Source organism: Myxine glutinosa, chromosome 3 (genome assembly GCF_964187855.1).
Source record: "Myxine glutinosa chromosome 3, kmMyxGlut1.1, whole genome shotgun sequence".
Taxonomy (NCBI): Eukaryota; Metazoa; Chordata; class Myxini; order Myxiniformes; family Myxinidae; genus Myxine; species Myxine glutinosa.
Genome location: NC_136263.1, coordinates 9,778,661 through 9,797,564, shown reverse-complemented (window position 1 = coordinate 9,797,564; position 18,904 = coordinate 9,778,661). Strand labels below are relative to the sequence as shown.

At 42.1% G+C, this 18,904-nt stretch overlaps 1 protein-coding gene across 3 annotated transcripts in view; it reads right to left on the bottom strand.

The window, feature by feature from the left end:
* Window positions 1-18,904, bottom strand: part of LOC137414483 (actin filament-associated protein 1-like) — a 263,066-nt gene that overhangs the window by 197,321 nt on the left and 46,841 nt on the right. For all 3 annotated transcript variants that reach the window (XM_078773714.1, XM_078773716.1, XM_078773715.1), the window contains exon 4: window positions 15,821-15,921. In XM_078773714.1, the coding sequence (XP_078629840.1) occupies window positions 15,821-15,921 (101 nt within the window). The remainder of the gene's footprint in view (window positions 1-15,820; window positions 15,922-18,904) is intronic.

Sequence of the window (18,904 nt, the reverse complement as noted above, 5' to 3'; positions counted from 1 at the left end):
TTGGACTGTTACAAGGATCTTATCCCCAAAAAATTGAACACCTCATTGTAGGTTTGTAATTAGCTTCACATGTTGCCAGAGGGATGGGAGAGGCTGTGACAATCGGTCTGTGTCCGTGTGTGAGTCCGCATGCAGATCGGCTTTCATGTAGATCGCTCATTCCCAAATCTACTGTGATCAAAATGCCCTGGCGAGGCTCTGCAATGTGAATGCTCACTCATGTTTGGAATTGTGCAGAGTAATGTTTCATGGCACCATACAATTTCTGAGCACCGAGTAACACTTGGTATGTGTAATATGCGTTACGAAAAACGACTGCAACAAAATATACCCTGAAATTTGTGAAAAAGTTGAAAAAAAAAACAAGGCATTGCTCTCATTATTATCCTGAACAAAAAAGGTTCAGAAATATGAAATAATGCCGAGAAATTTATAATCACTTTATTACTATCTAGCAGAGTAATACCACCCTCTGGCTGGTACCTACCCCTCCTCTGTCTGGCACCTACCCCTCACCTGGCTGGTACCTACCCCTCACCTGGCTGGTACCTACCCCTCCTCTGTCTGGCACCTACCCCTCACCTGGCTGGTACCTACCCCTACCCTGGCTGGTACCTACCCCCTCCACTGGCTGAGTCAAGTTTGCGCATTATTCCCTGAAAAAAGTATCGTCTTTGTTTTTCAAGAAGACTATAAATGTTTGTGTGGTGTGTTCAAGATGGTCTAAAGGGTCGAAAGGTTACATTCCAAACATAGTTGGGGTCTAAAGGGTCAAAAGGGTCTAAAGGCCAAAACGGTTTAAAGGTCTAAAGGGTCTAAAGAGTCGAAGGGTTCTAGACTCTAGAGGATCTAATCTTGAAAGGAAGTAAATGCCCAAGAGTCCTAAATGCGAGTATGTTTGAAGGGATCTGAAGTGTCAAAAAAGGTCTAAGTGGTGGAAAGGTCTAAAGCTCGAAATGGTCAAGTGTCCAAGCAGTCTAAAGATGTCTAACATGATTAAATGGTCTGAAGCGTGTTATCGTCAAAGCCCAACGCGGTATAAAGGAGTCAAGGCACTTAACAGGTGTAAAGGAAGGTCTAAACACCAAACGGACAAAAGGTATGCAAGATCGAAAGCGTGAAGGGGTCTAAAGTTGTCTAAAGGGTCTTAAAGATCAAAGGGTTCTATGAGGTATTAGTGGGTCTAAATGGTCTTAGGGGTCTACAGGTTCTTGTAGTTCTTGTATTTCTAAAGGGTCAAATGGTCTACGGCGTATTAGGGGTCTTTAAGACCATTTCAAGGAATTGGGGAGTATATAGGGTCTTAAGCGGTCTAAAGGTATACAGTGGTCTAAGGGGTCTAAATGATGTAAATATCCAATTGTGTCTAAATAGTCGAAAATGTCGAAAGGGTCTTCAAAGGTCGAAAAGGGTGTCAGCAGTCGGAAGGGTCTAAAGGTTTAAAAGGTACAACATTTTCAAATTGCACGTAATTAATAGACGTAGTCATGGTGCAACTGATGTTCATCTATCTATAATTCCAGTAATCTCTGTACGTTTGTACGTTTGTACGTCTGTACGTCTGTACGTCTGTTTGTCTGTGACCGCTGTTTCTCGACAACCACGGGTCCGATATACTTTTAACTTGCCAGGTATATTGCTGGGGACCCGAGGATGTGCCTTTTCAAGGTTTCATATTAATCGGACAATTACTTACCGAGCTATGTCCAAAAAACGATTCAACCAATCAGAGAGCAGCGAACTATCGCGTGTGCCGAACGTGGCGGACACACTCTGCCTCGGATGGCACATTTGAGAGCGTATTCATTTATTTCACGTTTGCAAACTATGTTGGCGCTATGTTGGCGTTAAACGATGTTTTAAAACTAATAAAAACGAATTTGCGATTCATTCGCTTTCCTGCGCGTTTGTGCACGCGATGGCGATTTCTTTACCAAACTCCGGAAGCCGTTCGCTTTGGACCAAACCATTTCATGTAAATAGAGGGGGGGGATTGTCACCGTACTCGCAAGCCGTTCGCTTTGGACCAAACCATTTCATGTAAATAGAGGGGGGGGATATAATTTTAGATATAGATATAGTACGGGCAATGCCCTAGTACGTTACAAAATTAAGAGACATAGTCACGTGGGTTAGTGGCTGAACATAGACTTAGTCCATTACATATCGATTACATCACAACTTCAGTATTCCTGGTGTCAAGAAATGTCCCTCAATGATCAATTCAGGGTGAAATGGCTCGACACTGCATGGGACATTGATATAAGGGTCTGAAATTTCATTCACATATTTCTTCTTGAACAACGGCCATTAATAGGAAGAATCAAAGTCCTCAACATTCTGGTTACAATGAAAAAACTCAAATGGAAGTGGCCTGGACACTTAGGGATAGGAACGGACAACTGGTGGACACCAATAATTACAAGCCGTCAACCAAGAGAAGGCCTCCGGAGACGATGAGATGGAGAAATAAAAATAATAATAATACTGGAGTAATAATAATCCAGTACAATGGTATCAAATTGCATTGGATAGAACAGAATAGATCCTGATGAGGGAGGCCTTCATCTTGCAGTGGAATAGATAGAGGCTGGTGAACTCAACTTCAGTCGATAGTGGTGGCCTAATTCCAAAGAGGAAGTAAAACGGATTACACAGCTATGGATTCCATACATTATGATGTGATTAGTCGTCTTGGAAGTTGCTCTAATCAAGAGCAAACGATAACTTTCCTTACACAATCACAGTAGGAAATGTAATTATGGTAATGAGGTAACTACAGGAAGGAAAGGCAAATCAACATTGATTCAAAACACACACACACACACACACACACACACACACACACACACACACACACACACACACACACACACACACACACACACACACACACACACACACACACACACACAAACTACAGGAAGGAAAGGCAAATCAACATTGATTCAAAACACACACACACACACACACACACACACACACACACACGCACACACACACACACACACAAACTACAGGAAGGAAAGGCAAATCAACATTGATTCAAAACACACACACACACACACACACACACACACACACACACACACACACACACACACACACACACTACAGGAAGGAAAGGCAAATCAACATTGATTCAAAACACACACACACACACACACACACACACACATACACACACGCACACACAGACACACACACACACACACACACACACACACACACAAAATTAATATATCCAAATAGATAATCAGCCAACAGTAAGGTAATACTAAAATATTGAGGTTTTACATTGTGAAGGGCTGGTAGGATAACTTAGGTTTAGGTTTGGTTTAGGTTTAGGGTCTTTGAGCTATAAACTCCCATCCTGGTGTTTCACATGCAGGGTGAGCATCGATGTATGTGCACAGTCCTTCGGAAGGACATTAAGCCAGAGAACCCATCTGCCAGCATTGGTCGTTGGTGGACATTAAAGATCCCAGGGTGACTTTCGCAAAGAGTTCGGGCAGTTATTGCCAGAATCCTAAATAAATTACTAATTATTGCCAGTTTCAGTCGAGCATCCTGCGACCGAGAAGCATTATGTGCAGGGTTGCTTCCATCCAATAAATGTTTCTCAACTCGTCATGAACTCCAGAAATTTCTGTCTGGATTATGGGTCTCCATCAGTATTTACATTGTGGATCCCAGAACATTATTTCAAACATTATGAGTCATGGCAGAATATTTATTTTTAAAGTATAACCTCAGGAGAGATAACCATTTTCAAAAGCATTAAAACTAGAATCGCAGACATTGACATGAAAATGCAAGATTGCTCCTCCCAGCCTGCATCTCATTTGACCACTAAAATCCAAAGGGATCCTTAACCCTCCACAACTGTCGCTTCCTTACCACCACTAAATCCAGTTCTGTTTTGTGCTTTCCACTCCTATAGGTAATGTTGTGGCTTTCCCGCTTTTGAAGAATGAACCAGCTATAGCCATTCCATTCCTCACCACCAACGATTGACCCTCTCTATTACTCATTCCCAACCAAATTTACCAACACATTCCTCTTTACCTGGCTCCATTACTCCAACATGCATGTTAAAGTCCCCACAATGCACAGCATCACCGCCACCTCGAACCATTCCCATCATTCTCTCCATTGCGTCCCTGAATTCCTTTTTCTGCACCACAGTCCTTCCTGTTTGTGGCCCATAAACCGACATAACACACACCTTTTCCTCTCTATCATCACTCATGCCATAACTATCCGATCCTCCGATCTTTCCACTCTGACCACCTGCTTTCTGGTCTTTTCCGATAGTAGTATTCCCACATCATTACTCCTTCCATCCCCACCTATGCGCAACAGATTGCATCCTCCTACCAACCTCTGCACCCTGTCCCGTTTCCATCTGGTGTCCTGCACACACAACTTCCATCATTCTTCTCTGCATTATCTCCACCACCTCAATCCCTCCGCTCCCCCCCCCCCCCCAACCTCCCCAAATGGATCCTACATTCAAACTACCCAGCTTGATCCGCTGCCCACCTGGCAGAGCTCGTACCCTCTTGATCAATTTGGGACACTCGGGTCATCAATCAGCAACGCTGCCTGGGGCAGACCTGCTGGACCAACTATCCGAGGCTGGTATCCTAACCTGCGTGCACTCTCACACACACATCGCTCACATATATATATATATATATACAATGTGTATCAAAAAAAGGTAATCCGAATTCAAGGGGTTAATATGCAAAGGTTATTTATTTTGACAATTCACATGTGATTTACTAATTAAGAGGTGATCCTCAGCTTTCCATTGATACCTTCCATGCATCATTGCTGTCACACATGACCGAGTACATGTTCATTGAAAATGACAAGTTCAAATCGCCTTTTGACAAGTTTGGCTAATCGATGCAAGTCAGGATAATTGGTGCAAAATGAACGTCAGATGTGAACTTTTTTCAGGAATGATTGTCCTTTATGCACCCACACCTTCAACATGTCCACCTCCCCTTTCAACACAAAGCTCACAGCGGCGGAGCATGCCCTGAACTGCTCGTCTCACCATAGCAGGGTCATTGCGCAAAGTATCCACTTCATGTCGAATACGGCCCTGCAATTCGTCAAGATCACGGGGAGGAGTTACGGACATCTTGTTCTTTAAATGTCCCCAAAGTAAATAATCACATGATGTGAGGTCAGGTGATCTTGGCGGCCATTCCACTGCAAGGTTGAGGGCGATGACTCGGTCTCCAAAGAGTTCTCTCAGTCGATCTCGGACAGCGATAAGAAGATGTGCTGGGGCGCCGTCTTGGGCCCACCAGAGATATCTGAAGACACCACGAACCTGTCGCTAAAAGTTCTCCTCCAGCTGCAGTAAAGCTTCATCATTGATCATCTGCAGATACCTGTTACTTTTGACATTCCTTTGAAAGAAAAATGGTCAGATCACCTGACCACCTCCTCAAAGTCCCAACCAAACAGTCCACTTTTGTCGATTCATGTTGGTGTCAAAATTAAATTCTGGGGGTTGCCCTGTCGGTGCATATTCAAGAACATTATGGGTATTGACCTTGCCATCCATGGCGAAAGCAGCTTCGTCGCTGATAACGAGATACCACAGGAAATTGACATCTGCTTCGCAACGTGCTATCAACCATCAGGCAAGCACCAGCCCCCTGGCAAAATCCCCTGGCGTAAGTTGATGCCGGATGTGAATCCGATATGGATGTTGGTGGAGGTCCAGTCTTGTGATTCGGTTGAATGTTGCCGAAGGCAATCCCGTCCCATTTCGTCTTGCGCTGGTATCCCTTGGATGCTCCAAAACTTGCTGCCTTGCTGCTGCAATGTTCATTTCCGATCGCCCAGTGCACCTCCTACCAGAATTCTCCTTGTTGCTGTTGAGGCTAGTGCCATGTTCTTGGTATTTTCTAACATTCGCCCAGATGGTTTTGGCTGCTGGAGGCTCCCGTTCTGGGAAACGTTCCCTGAATGCATCACGTGTTCGCTGCAAACTTACAGTTTGGTGAAAGGTTGCAACCACGAAGGTCCACTGTTCAGTCGTAAGTTGAACCATCTTTTCAATGACTCAGACTGTCTCGAAACCCATACACTGTAGGCCCATCTTAAATACCCATCTTAAACAAAGGATGATGCAACCGACGATTACCAGACCAGCTTAACAATTTTACATAATCAACTTGGCAGTCGACAAGTAATGCATCCATTTAAAACTGTCTTGCATCGATTAGCCAAACTTGTAAAAATGCGATTTGAACTTGTCATTTTCAATGAACATGTACTCGGTCATGTGTGACAGCAATGATGCATGAAAGGTATCAATGGAAAGCTGAGGATCTCCTCATAATTGGTAAACCACAGGTAAATTGTCAAACGAAATAACCTTTGCATATTAACCCCTTGAATTCGGATTACCTTTTTTTTAATACGCTCTGTATATATATATATATATATACTGTATATATATATATATATATATATATATATATATATATATATATATATATATATATAGCCTAGACAGGCCAACCGCCTTAATTTTGTTACCAATTCTGACCTTCGACAACTGTGAAATTAATCGGAAGACCTGCCTGATTTTTCTATAGAGTCCGTGTGACTGACAAGGTATACATAATTTTGCCTTCTGTTGATATGTGTGTGCTTGGTCTTGGCTGTATTGATTGAAATATAAACTCTTTCCTGCCCAGAAGCCTCAATTAATTATTCATCCACTTTAATTTGTGATTAATCGAAACCTTGATTTTGCGATTAACCTCAAGAAAAAAACCAAACTAATGTAGGTCTACTGGAATCTGTAGAGGTTTTGCTAACACCTCATTTTGCCAATTCCTGTCGAGATAGGTTTAAATACAGAGGCATCGCAAGCCAATAAGTGTTACTTTTGTGAACAATTTGATCTTTGACATCCATATAACACGAATAATTATGCAGATCCAATGTTTTGTATGCTTCCATATGGGGGCCGCTTGAAAGCACCTGTTGTGCCAAATTTCATCTCAATCGACTCAAACACAAATAAAAGGGAAAGGCAAGAAAAAGAAGTGATTTTCAGTGCTCCACCTTTGATCCATTAAATTGGAAGAAGGGTCGAAAGGGAGAAAAAAAATTAAAAGGCACCGGAACTTTTTGAATCATGTTACCACTCCAACAAATTTTCAGAGGATTAGCTGAGCATGAAGGAATGATGTGTGATTCTAATGGTTGGAATGAAAGGAGAAAGAAAAAAATATAAAAACAGAAGAAAAACAATACATATCCCCTCCTGTATACTGTACAGGGGAGAGACATAATAAGGCTAAAAAAGACAAAAGGAAAAACAAATGTTGGTTGAACATCATAATAAGAATGAATAAGAATTGAGAAAGTGGAATGACTTGAGAGGAGGGTGATGTGAACCAAAAAGGTGTCGAGTCATGGCAAAGTTAGAAGTTACATCGGAATGAAAAAAAGTTTGTGAAACGTTTCCGAGTTTCAATACATCCAAGAGAATGAAAAGGTTTAACGTTTTGTGCTCCCCATTACAACGTATGGAGATGTTAAAGATGTGTGACAATGGAGAGTGATGATGAGATTGAATATGGTTTTAAACACGATGTTTCAAAACACACAAAGGACTTCGAGCGACAATATCAACAAAAATATCATTCCTCAACTTCGAGGTTTATGAGTGAGTTAATTGTTGGAGAATGATCAACAACATCGCTGCTGCAGCCATACGAGTGATTTGTCGTGTTATACAAGTGTGAGGAAATAAATTAGTAGGCCAAAAATAGAAGGGAAAGTATTTCCTCCCAACAGAGAAAAATACATCAAAACTAGAATGGCACTCAGAAGAGAGCATACCTCCGCCAGGTGAACAGTTTACGTTTGGTATCCCAGAGTAGATCAGAAAATCACAATACAGAATCACATTTAATCAAAATCATCCGTCCATAACTTTTTGAGATATCCTGCTTTGTATCGTTTTTGGCCCGACCTCCCAATGGTGAAGAATCACTTATAAATTATACTACACGGAACCGGATCTTCACCAAAATTGAATCGATTCTTCCTCGTCACATACGCTACATCTCTGCCAAATGTCGTCCAAATCCGTCCACAACGTTTTGAGATATCCTGTTCACAAACAGACAGACAGACAGACAGGCGTGAAAACATAACCTCCAGCCACCTTTGGTGGAGGAGGTAACAAAACAACACTAGAACGGCATTCAGTAGAGCGCATACTCCCGCCGTGGGTTTAGTTGGAATAATACGTTTTGTTTAACATCCCCTCTCCCCAAAACAATAAATGAAAAAGAAAGTAAGCCCTGACTGTCAGAGAATTTATTTTGATATATCTCGGAATTAGAGGAGAAAAACATCATTTAAGAATAAGAATAAAAGCTTTAATGCAGTAAAACAGAAAAAATCTTTCCCAAAAAAATTTCCAAAAAAAATTCCTGGATCCGGAATAATATCCTGAGCTTCACCAAAAACTAATCAATTCTTCCTTATCCCAAGGGAAATCATCCCACCAACTTTCATCCAAATCCGTTCAGAACTTTTCCAGATATCTTGTTCACAAACACATGAACACACGAACACACACATACACGGACGGACACGCTCGAATGCGTTACTACCTGGCGGGAGTAATAAACCTGAAAATCGCAGAGCCAGAACCAGAATTATTTATTTGGTCTGAGAAGCCTATGCGAGGTTTCTTCTTCTTCAGCCTTCACAACCCTGGGTGAATATGCGATCTTTAAAAAAAAAAGTTGGAATTTTGCCAAATCTGTTTCATTCGTTTGTTAATATACCTCAGCCATTGACAAATCTGGAACTAAGTCTTTATAAGTTCATCAAATATTGACACCGCGAATGACATTTGCTGAGCTAAATGTTGATATCTCTTCTGAGGTAAAAAAAAAAAAAAAACAAAAAAAAAAACCAGCTTTAAAGCATTATACGTATCAAACGATACATTTTATTAAACGGGGAAACCTAATACACACTTTTTTGGTTTTAAAATGACAGAATATGTCTTTATTAGAAAATAAATGAACATTGAAGACGATGCTGCTAAAAACAATACACCGCTCTAACGCATAACCACGAGTTTAAACTACATTTAAAACAAATAAGAAAACTATTTTCATATCACAATGTTAAATATAGAATATATAGAAGATAATGTTTAAAAAAAATGAGCCCTATCTTCCAATGGCAAAAAAATCTTTCAAAAAATTCCTGGATCGGGAATAATATCCTGAACTTCACCAAAAACTAATCAATTTTTTTTTTTTTTTTTTTTTTGTATACAAGATCGAGGCTCGTGAAAGAGCGAAATTCTTCCTTATCCCAAGGGCAATCATCCCACCAACTTTCATCCAAATCCGTTCAGAACTTTTCCAGATATCTTGTTCTCAAACACATGAACACACACACACACACACACACACACACACACACACACACACACACACACACACACACACACACACACACACACACACACACACACACACACACACACACACACAGACGGACACGAGCGGGAGTAAAAAGCCAACTCCACTGGGACAGGTATCTGTCCAAGGTTTAAAAAATCCCTGAAAAGTAATGAAAGAAGACTGAGCACTTTAAAATGTAGAACCTTGTTGGGGTATATAGATGTAGAACAGGTCTCAAACTGCAGTAGATGTTGAGGGAATTGTTAAGAAACCTATTATATTCATCTCACTTAGTCTCTCCATATCTCTTTATCTCCATAACAATGTTTCAGAATTAAATATGTCAATTTTGATGGTCTCTCCATTGATTCAATGACCGATTATGATTGTCCTCTCCCAAGAATGGAAGAAACAGCAAAAAAAAGCGATAAAACTTAAGTTCCAACAGAACTACTTCTGGAATACTTACAGAAATGTTCGTCTAAACTTCCTCTCGGATCCCCATTCACACACACCCACACTCTGCTTCTTAGTTGTTGAAACCACCAACAATTACTTTCTTTCATCTGTGGAAAAGTCTTATTAACAAGGATGCGTCTAACAACTGCCTTCCAGTGCTGACCAACGGGGGAGTGCTTTTTTGGCCGCGTCTTGTGAACTGTGATGGCAGCAAACAGGAATGCAAGAACAGACTGGCCTGAACCCAAACAGACTTGCTTTCTCTGAGTGTGCGGGGGAGCCAGAAAAGATGAAACTCTTTTGTTAATAAAGGGAAACAGAAATCCCCCATAGAATCAAGATATTTCATTTCACCATTCATCACTGTTTATTGTGAAGCTCAGACATGCTTCGGAGTTGAAAATATGATTTGGAAATATTGACATGTGGATATTATGCTATTCTGCAGATGACAGGGATGAATAGTTTACCTGAACAATAAATGTGGTCTTGTACATACACTACATGACCAAAAGTATGTGGACACCCGAATATCGAACATCTCATTCCAAAATCATGGGCATTGATATGGAGTGGGTCCCCCCCCCCCCCCAACCGCCCCTTTGCTGCTATTACAGCCTCCACTCTTCTGGGAAGGCTTTCCACTAGATGTCGGAACATTGCTGCAAGGATTTGCTTCCTTTCAGCCACTAGAGGATTAGTGAGGTCTGGCACTGATGTTGAGTGATTAGGCCTGGCAGTCAGCGTTCCAATTCATCCCAAAGGTGTTCGATGGGGTTGATGTCAGGGCTCTGTGCAGGCCAGTCATGTTCTTCCACACCAATCTCGACAAACCATTTCTGTATAGACCTCACTTTGTGCATGGGACCATTGTCATGCTGAAACAGAAAAGGGCCTTCCCCAAACTGTTGCCACAAAGTTGGAAACACATAATCATCTAGAATGTCATTGTATGCTGTAGCATTAAGATTTCCCTTCACTGGAACTAACGGCCCTAGCACTAACCATGAAAAACAGCCCCACGCCATTATTCCTCCTCCATCAATCTTTGCAGTTGGCACTATGCATTCGGGCAGGTAGCGTTCTCCTGGCATCCGCCAAACCCAGATTCGTTCATTGGACTTCCAGATAGTAAAGCGTGATTCATCACTCCAAAGAACGCATTTCCACTCCTCCAGAGTCCAATTGTGGCGAACTTTACACCACTCCAGCCTACGCTTGCCATTGCGCATGGTGATATTAGGCTTGTGTACGGCTGCTCTGCCATGAAAACACTTTTTTTTTTCTTTTTTTTTGTTTTTGTATACTGAATCGAGGCTCGTGAAAGAGCTAACATTTATTTCACAAACAAATCAACCAGACAAACAAAACATACAAAAAGAGGGAGCGGAAGACAAGATGGGGAGAGGAGGGGAAGCACACAAACACAACACCTGAGAGCAGGAAGAAGCGCTAGAAGGAGAGGGCCTGGGGGGAGGAGGCATGGGAAAGGGGGGGGGGGGAGGTGTAAAACACAAGGAGACCAAGGACTTCCAGGACAGAAGTTGGTATTTCAAAAAAGTGTAGGATTTGGGGTGAAATTAGCGGGGGTAGAAAAGATCAAGGTTTTGGATGGGGGAAGATAAGAGGTGGTGGTGAACAGCTGTTTTAAAGACCTGGAGGGTGGAGTGGGATTGAAGAGAGTGAGGGAGTTTGTTCCAGAGGCGGGAGAAAAGAGGAATGAAGGAGTGAAGGCGAGCAGAAAGTCTTGATTTTGGCAGTTTAACCATAAGAGGGTTGCAGGCAGATCTTGTGCGACCTGTAGGAATATTTGGGGGACAGAGCCCAGAGAGAGCTGGGGGGGGGGGGCAAGGCCAGAGAGGAGTCGGTAGAAGACGGAAAGACCACCAACCTGCCTGCGGTGAGTGAGTGAAAGGCCCTTGGAGTTAGCTTCATCGCGGGAGATTCCAATGATTCTGAACGCTTTGGTTTCAACAGCGTGAAGACGAGCTAGGTGTGAAGCAGGAGCACCAGCCCAGAGGGGAGAGCAGTATTCCATTGAGCTGCAGATGAAAGCCTTGTATGTGGCGAGGAGCTCAGGTGTGCCAAGGAAGGACTTTGCACGACGGAGAATGCCCAGTCGGCAACTGGCTTTGGAGGCCAGATTTGAAATGTGGTTTTCCCAGGAAAGATCATGGCAGATAGTGAGACCCAAAAGCTTGAGTGACAGAACTTCTTGGAGAGGATTATTCAGAAAGTGGTTGGCCGATGATATGTATGCGTGACGCGCTTCAGCACTCGGCAGTCCTGTTCTATGAGATTGTGTGGCCTACCCCTTCGCGGCTGAGCTGTTGTTGCTCCTAGACGGGTCCACTTCACAATAAAAGCACTTACAGTTGACCGGGGCAGCTCTAGCAGGGCAAAAATTTGATGAACTGACTTGTTGGAAAGGTGGCATCCTATGACGGTGCCATGTTGAAAGTCACTGAGCTCTTCCGTACAGCCCATTCTACTGCCAATGTTTGTCTATGGAGATTGCATGGCTGTGTGCTTGATTGCATGGCATGGTTGATAACTGTCAGTAATGGGTGTGGCTGAAACATCCAAATCCACTAATTAGAAGGGGTGTCCGCATACTTTTGGTAGTGTACGTCTTGGCCAAAAATATTGGCACCCCAGCACTTTTTTTCAAATAACTCACAATTTTCTCGAAAAAAAAGTTGAAATAGACACACGTATTTGGTCTCCACAATTCTTTCTTTCATTGTTAATATGACAGTACCTTTGTTTTTGATTCACAACTTAATAATTCCTTTTAAATCAGAAAATAAAAAGAAATGGCATTGACAAAATTATTGACACCACAGATTGCACACCACAGATATTTGGTAGCAAGGCCTTTGGACAAAATAACTGCAGTCAAGCACTTCCTATAACCATGAATGAGATTTCTACACCTCTCTACTGGCAGTTCGACACCTCTTCTTGTGCAAACTGCTCCAGTTCTCCCATATTTGAAGGGTGCCTTCTCCCAACTGCTGTTTTCAGAACTCCCCCCAGGTATTCAATGGGATTTAGATCTGGACTCATTGCTGGCCACTTCAGAACAGTCCAGCGTTTTGGCTTGAACCATTCCTGGGTGTCTTTTGAAGTGTGTTTGGGGTCATTGTCCAGCTGCAAGACCCATGACCTCTGATGGAGACCCAGCTTTCAGACACTGGGTTGAACATTGTGCTCCAAAATGCCTTGGTAATCTCCTGATTTCATGATGCCATGCACACATTCAAGGTACGCAGTGCCAGATGCAGCACAGCAACCCCAAAACATCACTGATCCTCCACCATGTTTGACTGTAGGGAAGGTGTTCCTTTCTTTGAAGGCTTCATTTTGTTTTCTGGAAACATAGAGATGATGCACTTTACCAAAAAGCTCAAATTTGTTCTCATCTGTCCACAGGACATTCTCCCAGAAGGATTTTGGCTTGTTCAGGTATGTTTTGGCAAACTCCAGTCGGGCTTTCTTATGTCTCTCTCTCAGCAGTGGGGTCCTCCTGGGTCTCCGACCATGGAACCCTCCAGTCATCGAGTTGGCAACGGATGGTGCAAGTTTGAAACTATCGTACCTTGTGTCTGAAGGACAGCTTGAATCTGTCTGGCAGTAGATCGAGGTGCTTTCTCCACCATTCGAACAATTCTTCGCTGCAATCTTCGATCAAGTTTTCTCTTGCGGCCACGTCCAGTGGGGTTGGCTACAGTGTCATGGGCCTAAAACCTCCTGATAACATTGCATACGGTGGACACAGTAACATCAAGGTCTCTGGAGATGGACTTGTAGCCTTGAGATTGTCCATACTTGGCTACCATCTTGTGTCTGACTTCCGCAGACAATGTTCTGGTTTTCTCTCTTTTCTCCATGCTCATTGCTGTACACACAGTGACACACAACAGCAGAAAGACTCCTTTTCTCTATTCAAACTGATTGAATGAGTGATTTTTATATTACAGGCACCTGCAACTCACCACAGGTGAGTTCAATTACAAAGTAAAGGTGAATCACCTGCTTGAAATCTAATTATTTCTAACAACTTCTAAAAGGTGCCAATAATATTGTCCAGGCCATTTTAGTATTTCGGTGTGGAATAAGCTAAGATTTAGTAATCGTTTCAGCTTTTTTTGTTTTGTTCCATTGCAAACCAAAGAAATACAAATGTGGATACCAAAATATATTTTTATTTCAACAATTTTTTGGAAGAAATGGTGCATTATTTCAAAAAGGTGCAAGGATGCCAATATTTTTGGCCACGACTGTATCGTCGTGCCTTTCACTTTTGTAGTATACGTGTTGTAGAAAGCCCGCTTGGATTTTGCCAAAAAGCACCTAAAGGACTCTCAGACTGTGAGAAACAAGATTATGTGGGCTTTCATGTTTCTTTCACTGAGGAGAGGCTTCCGTCTGGCCACTCTGCCACAAAGCCCAGATCGGTGGAGTGTTGCAGTGATGGTTGTCCTTCTGGAAGTTTCTTCCATCTCCACACAGGATCTCTGGAGCTCAGCCAGAGTGACCATCGGGTTCTTGGTAACCTCTCTTACCAAGGCCCTTCTCCCCCGGTTGCTCAGTTTGGCCGGGCGGCCAGCTCGAGGAAGAGTCCTGGTTGTTCCAAACTTCTTCCATTTAAGAATTATGGAGGCCGCTGTGCTCTTGGGAACCTTCAATGCAGCAGAGATTTTTTTGTAGGCTTCCCCAGATCTTTGCCTCGACACAATCCTGTCTCTGAGCTCTGCACGCAGTTCCTTCGACCTCATGGCTTGGTTTTTGCTCTGGTATGCATTGCCAGCTGTGAGACCTTATATAGACAGGTGTGTGCCTTTCCAAATCATGTCCAATCAATTGAATTTACCACAGGTGGACTCCAATCAAGGTGTAGAAACATCTCAAAGATGATCAAGAGAAATGGGAGGCACCTGAGCTAAATTTCAAGTGTCACAGCAAAGGGTCTGAATACTTATGTAAATGTGATATTTCAGTTTTTTATTTTTTAATAAATTTGCAAAACTTTCTAAAATCCCGTTTTCTCTTTGTCATTATGGGGTATTGAGTGTAGATTGATGAGGGATAAACGATTTCAGCATAAGGTTGCAACATAACAAAATGTGAAAAAAGTGAAGGGGTCTGAATACTTTCTGAATGCACTGTATATCCGTGTCATAGGATATGTAAAGCAACGTCACTGTGTCATAATGGTTTTGACAAAGAAAAATCACTCATTTTGCCACAAAACTTTGTTATCCAGATTGTTTTGGGCTTTCACAAAAACTAACCTGGTCGAGATAGAAAAAGGCATTTATTTATTTACTAAAGTTTGAATCCATATTGATTAACAAAACTAAACTACCTCCGCTTAGAAAGTGTCTGGAAGGTTTGGAGGAAAACTTTTCAGGTTGGCCTGCTTAGCATTCCCATCTTTAGAGATTTATGGTACTCAAAACGCAGGTTCAAATCCCATTTGCTTAGGTATTTGTCCATGGTCTACCCATGTCCTTGTTATTCACTTTAAAGTACACCGATGTCTACTAATGTCTCAGTCTTTGTCCTGCATTTGATAATATCAATGTAAAGCTGCACCATCATCTGTAAATCAATGCAACAAACAACAACGATAAGGTGAGATGATGAATCACTACTCTCCCCTTCCAAGAAGATGCTCGAACTACTGCGTATCAATCAAGGAAGCAACAAATACCACTTAAAAGTTTTTGGTGTCGGACACTCGAACTCGTTGTGCCACAAAGTCTGTTTTGTAAAATTAACTGCACATTTTCACTTGAGATTCTTGGAATTTCAAAGCGTTACGATGTTTTTTGGAGTTTGCATTCACAAAGCGTGTTAAAAACAACGCCACTTACCACTACAGGCAGCTCTGGGATTTCTGGAAGAGGTAACTGTGGTTTTCTGGGAAGCACTCCGGGCGGATTTCCACCACAAACTTCATTGTTCTTCCTTGTTTCTGAAATAGGGTTCAAAAGGAAAAGAAAAGGTGCTTTGTTTGATGTTTCTTTTGTTTGTTATTCATATCATGTGGGATCTGTGATGGATGTGAGGGTTCTTGAATACTTTATGAGAACATGAATTATAATGAATGAATTATAGGTGAATTATAAACAACTAGCCAACTATAATCCTACTCTAATAAATAAATAAACAAGAAGACGTCATGCGGAGCACGATACTTGCAAAATATGCCCCCCCCCCTCCCCAAAAAAAGAAATTCCATTGATACAGCAAATTGTCCATTTCATCAAGTTTAAAATTGACAATCTTGATCAAAGCTCGGGTCAATAGGAAGAAAAGTGACGATTTTTCAGATGAAAAATTATGATTTTGGAAGGTTGACCTTGTTGACCTTTGACCTTTTGACCTAAAAATAGTTGGTTTCTCTATTTAGTGACTCAATGTGCAAATGCTGTTCAATTTTCAAGTCAATCGGATGAAAATTGACCGTTTGTCGGTTAAAAAGTAATGATTTTGGAAGTTTGACCTTGAGTTGACCTTTGACCTTTTTACCGAAAAAATAGTACCTTTCCCAATTTATTGACTCGATATGCAAATGCTGTTCAATTTTCAAGTCAATCGGTTGAGAATTGATGGCTTTTTAGATGAAAATTGATGATTTAAAAAATTTGACCTTACGTTTACCTCTGACTTTTTGACCTCAAAAGTAGTAGGTTTCCCAATTTACTGGCTTGATATACAAATGCTGTTCAATTTTCAAGTCAATCTGATTTAAAATGGCGATTTTAGAAATTTGACATCCAGATGACTTTTGACCTTTGACCTCAAAATCAATAGGCTTCTCAATTGGTACGACTTATACAACGTGGTGAAGTTTCGTGACGATCGGTTTAGAATTGTGACCTGTAGGTCGGTGACAAACAGACAAACAGACAGAACCACAAACGGAACCGACCAATATACTTGAAAAATCTTCGATTTTGCAAGTAATAAGTCAATTCCTTATGTGTGAATGCACATTTGAAAATCATAGAAGAAATCATGACTGCCTTGATCTCCATCAGTGTTGGTAGTGACCATGGTCAGGTCTTCAGCAAAAATAAATCCCCCCACCCATGAGGAAGGGTTGAGAGTGGGGAGGGGGTTGGAGAGACGACTTACACTTTTCAGGTAACTTGCCAACGCTCGGTGTAAAATGGATGTTTCCAATGATGTAAAATGCGGAGAGCCCAAATTAAATGAACACACTTGAAAAATACATAAATTTAATGAATATGAGTTCCCTTTTAAGCAACGTCAGTACAGGAGGACATAAGACCCATCAAGCCTGAGCAGCGGTGGCCAACCTATGGTTATTTGTCAGTGCTCAATTCTTTTAAATACAAAGCGTTAAGAAATGAAGCAATGAAGCAGCGCGTACCATTTTAAACGTCTTTGGTTTGACTCGGCCGGGGATCGAACTACCAAACTCCCAGATTCAGCGGATGCTCCAACCATTACACCTTCAGGTCTCTAACCATTACACCTCCGACTCTCTAACCATTACACCTCCAGGTCTCCAAACCAATACACCTTCAGGTCTCCAACCATTACTCATCCAGGTCTCTCACCAATACACCTCCAGGTCTTTAACCAATACACCTTCAGGTCTCTAACCAATACACCTCCAGGTCTTTAACCAATACACCTTCAGGTCTCAAACCATGACACATCCAGGTCTCAAACCATTACACCTCCAGGTCACAAACCATTACACATCCAGGTCTCTAACCAATAAACCTTCAGGTCACAAACCATTAAACATCCAGGTCTCTAACCATTACACCTCCGACTCTCCAAACATTACACCTTCAGGTCTCTAACCAATACACCTTCAGGTCTCTAACCAATACACCTCCGACTCTCTAACCATTACACATCCAGGTCTCTAACCAATACACCTTCAGGTCACAAACCATTACACCTCCAGGTCACAAACCATTACACATCCAGGTCTCTAACCAATAAACCTTCAGGTCACAAACCATTAAACATCCAGGTCTCTAACCATTACACCTCCGACTCTCCAAACATTACACCTCCAGGTCTCTAACCAATACACCTTCAGGTCTCTAACCAATACACCTCCGACTCTCTAACCATTACACATCCAGGTCTCTAACCAATACACCTTCAGGTCACAAACCATTACACATCCAGGTCTCGAACCATTACATCTCCGACTCTCTAACCATTACACCTCCAGGTCTCTAACCAATACACCTTCAGGTCTCTAACCAATACATCTCCAGGTCTCTAACCAATACACATCCAGGTCTCAAACCATTACACCTCCAGGTCCCTAACCAATACACTTCCAGGTCTCTAACCAATACACCTCCAGGTCACAAACCATTACACATCCAGGTCGCTAACCAATACACCTCCAGGTCACAAACCATTACACATCCAGATCTCTAAACAATACACCTCCAGGTCACAAGCCATTACACATCCAGGTCTCTAACCAATCCACCTTCAGGTCACAAACCATTACACATCCGACTCTAACCATTACACCTCCGAATCTCGAACCATTACACCTCCAGGTGTCTAACCAATACACCTTCAGGTCACAAACCATTACACATCCAGGTCTCTAACCATTACACCTCCGACTCTCGAACCATTACACCTCCAGGTGTCTAACCAATACACCTTCAGGTCACAAACCAATACACCTTCAGGTCTCTAACCAATACACCTTTAGGTCTCCAACCATTACACCTCAAGCTCTCTAACCATTACACCTTGAGGTCTTTAACCATTACACCTCCAGGTCTCTAACCATTACACCTTCAGGTCTCTAACCATTACACCTCCAGGTCTCTAACCAATGCACCTTCAGGTCTCCAACCTTTACACCTCAAGCTCTCTAACCATTACACCTTGAGGTCTCTAACCATTACACCTCCAAGTCTCTAACCATTACACATCCA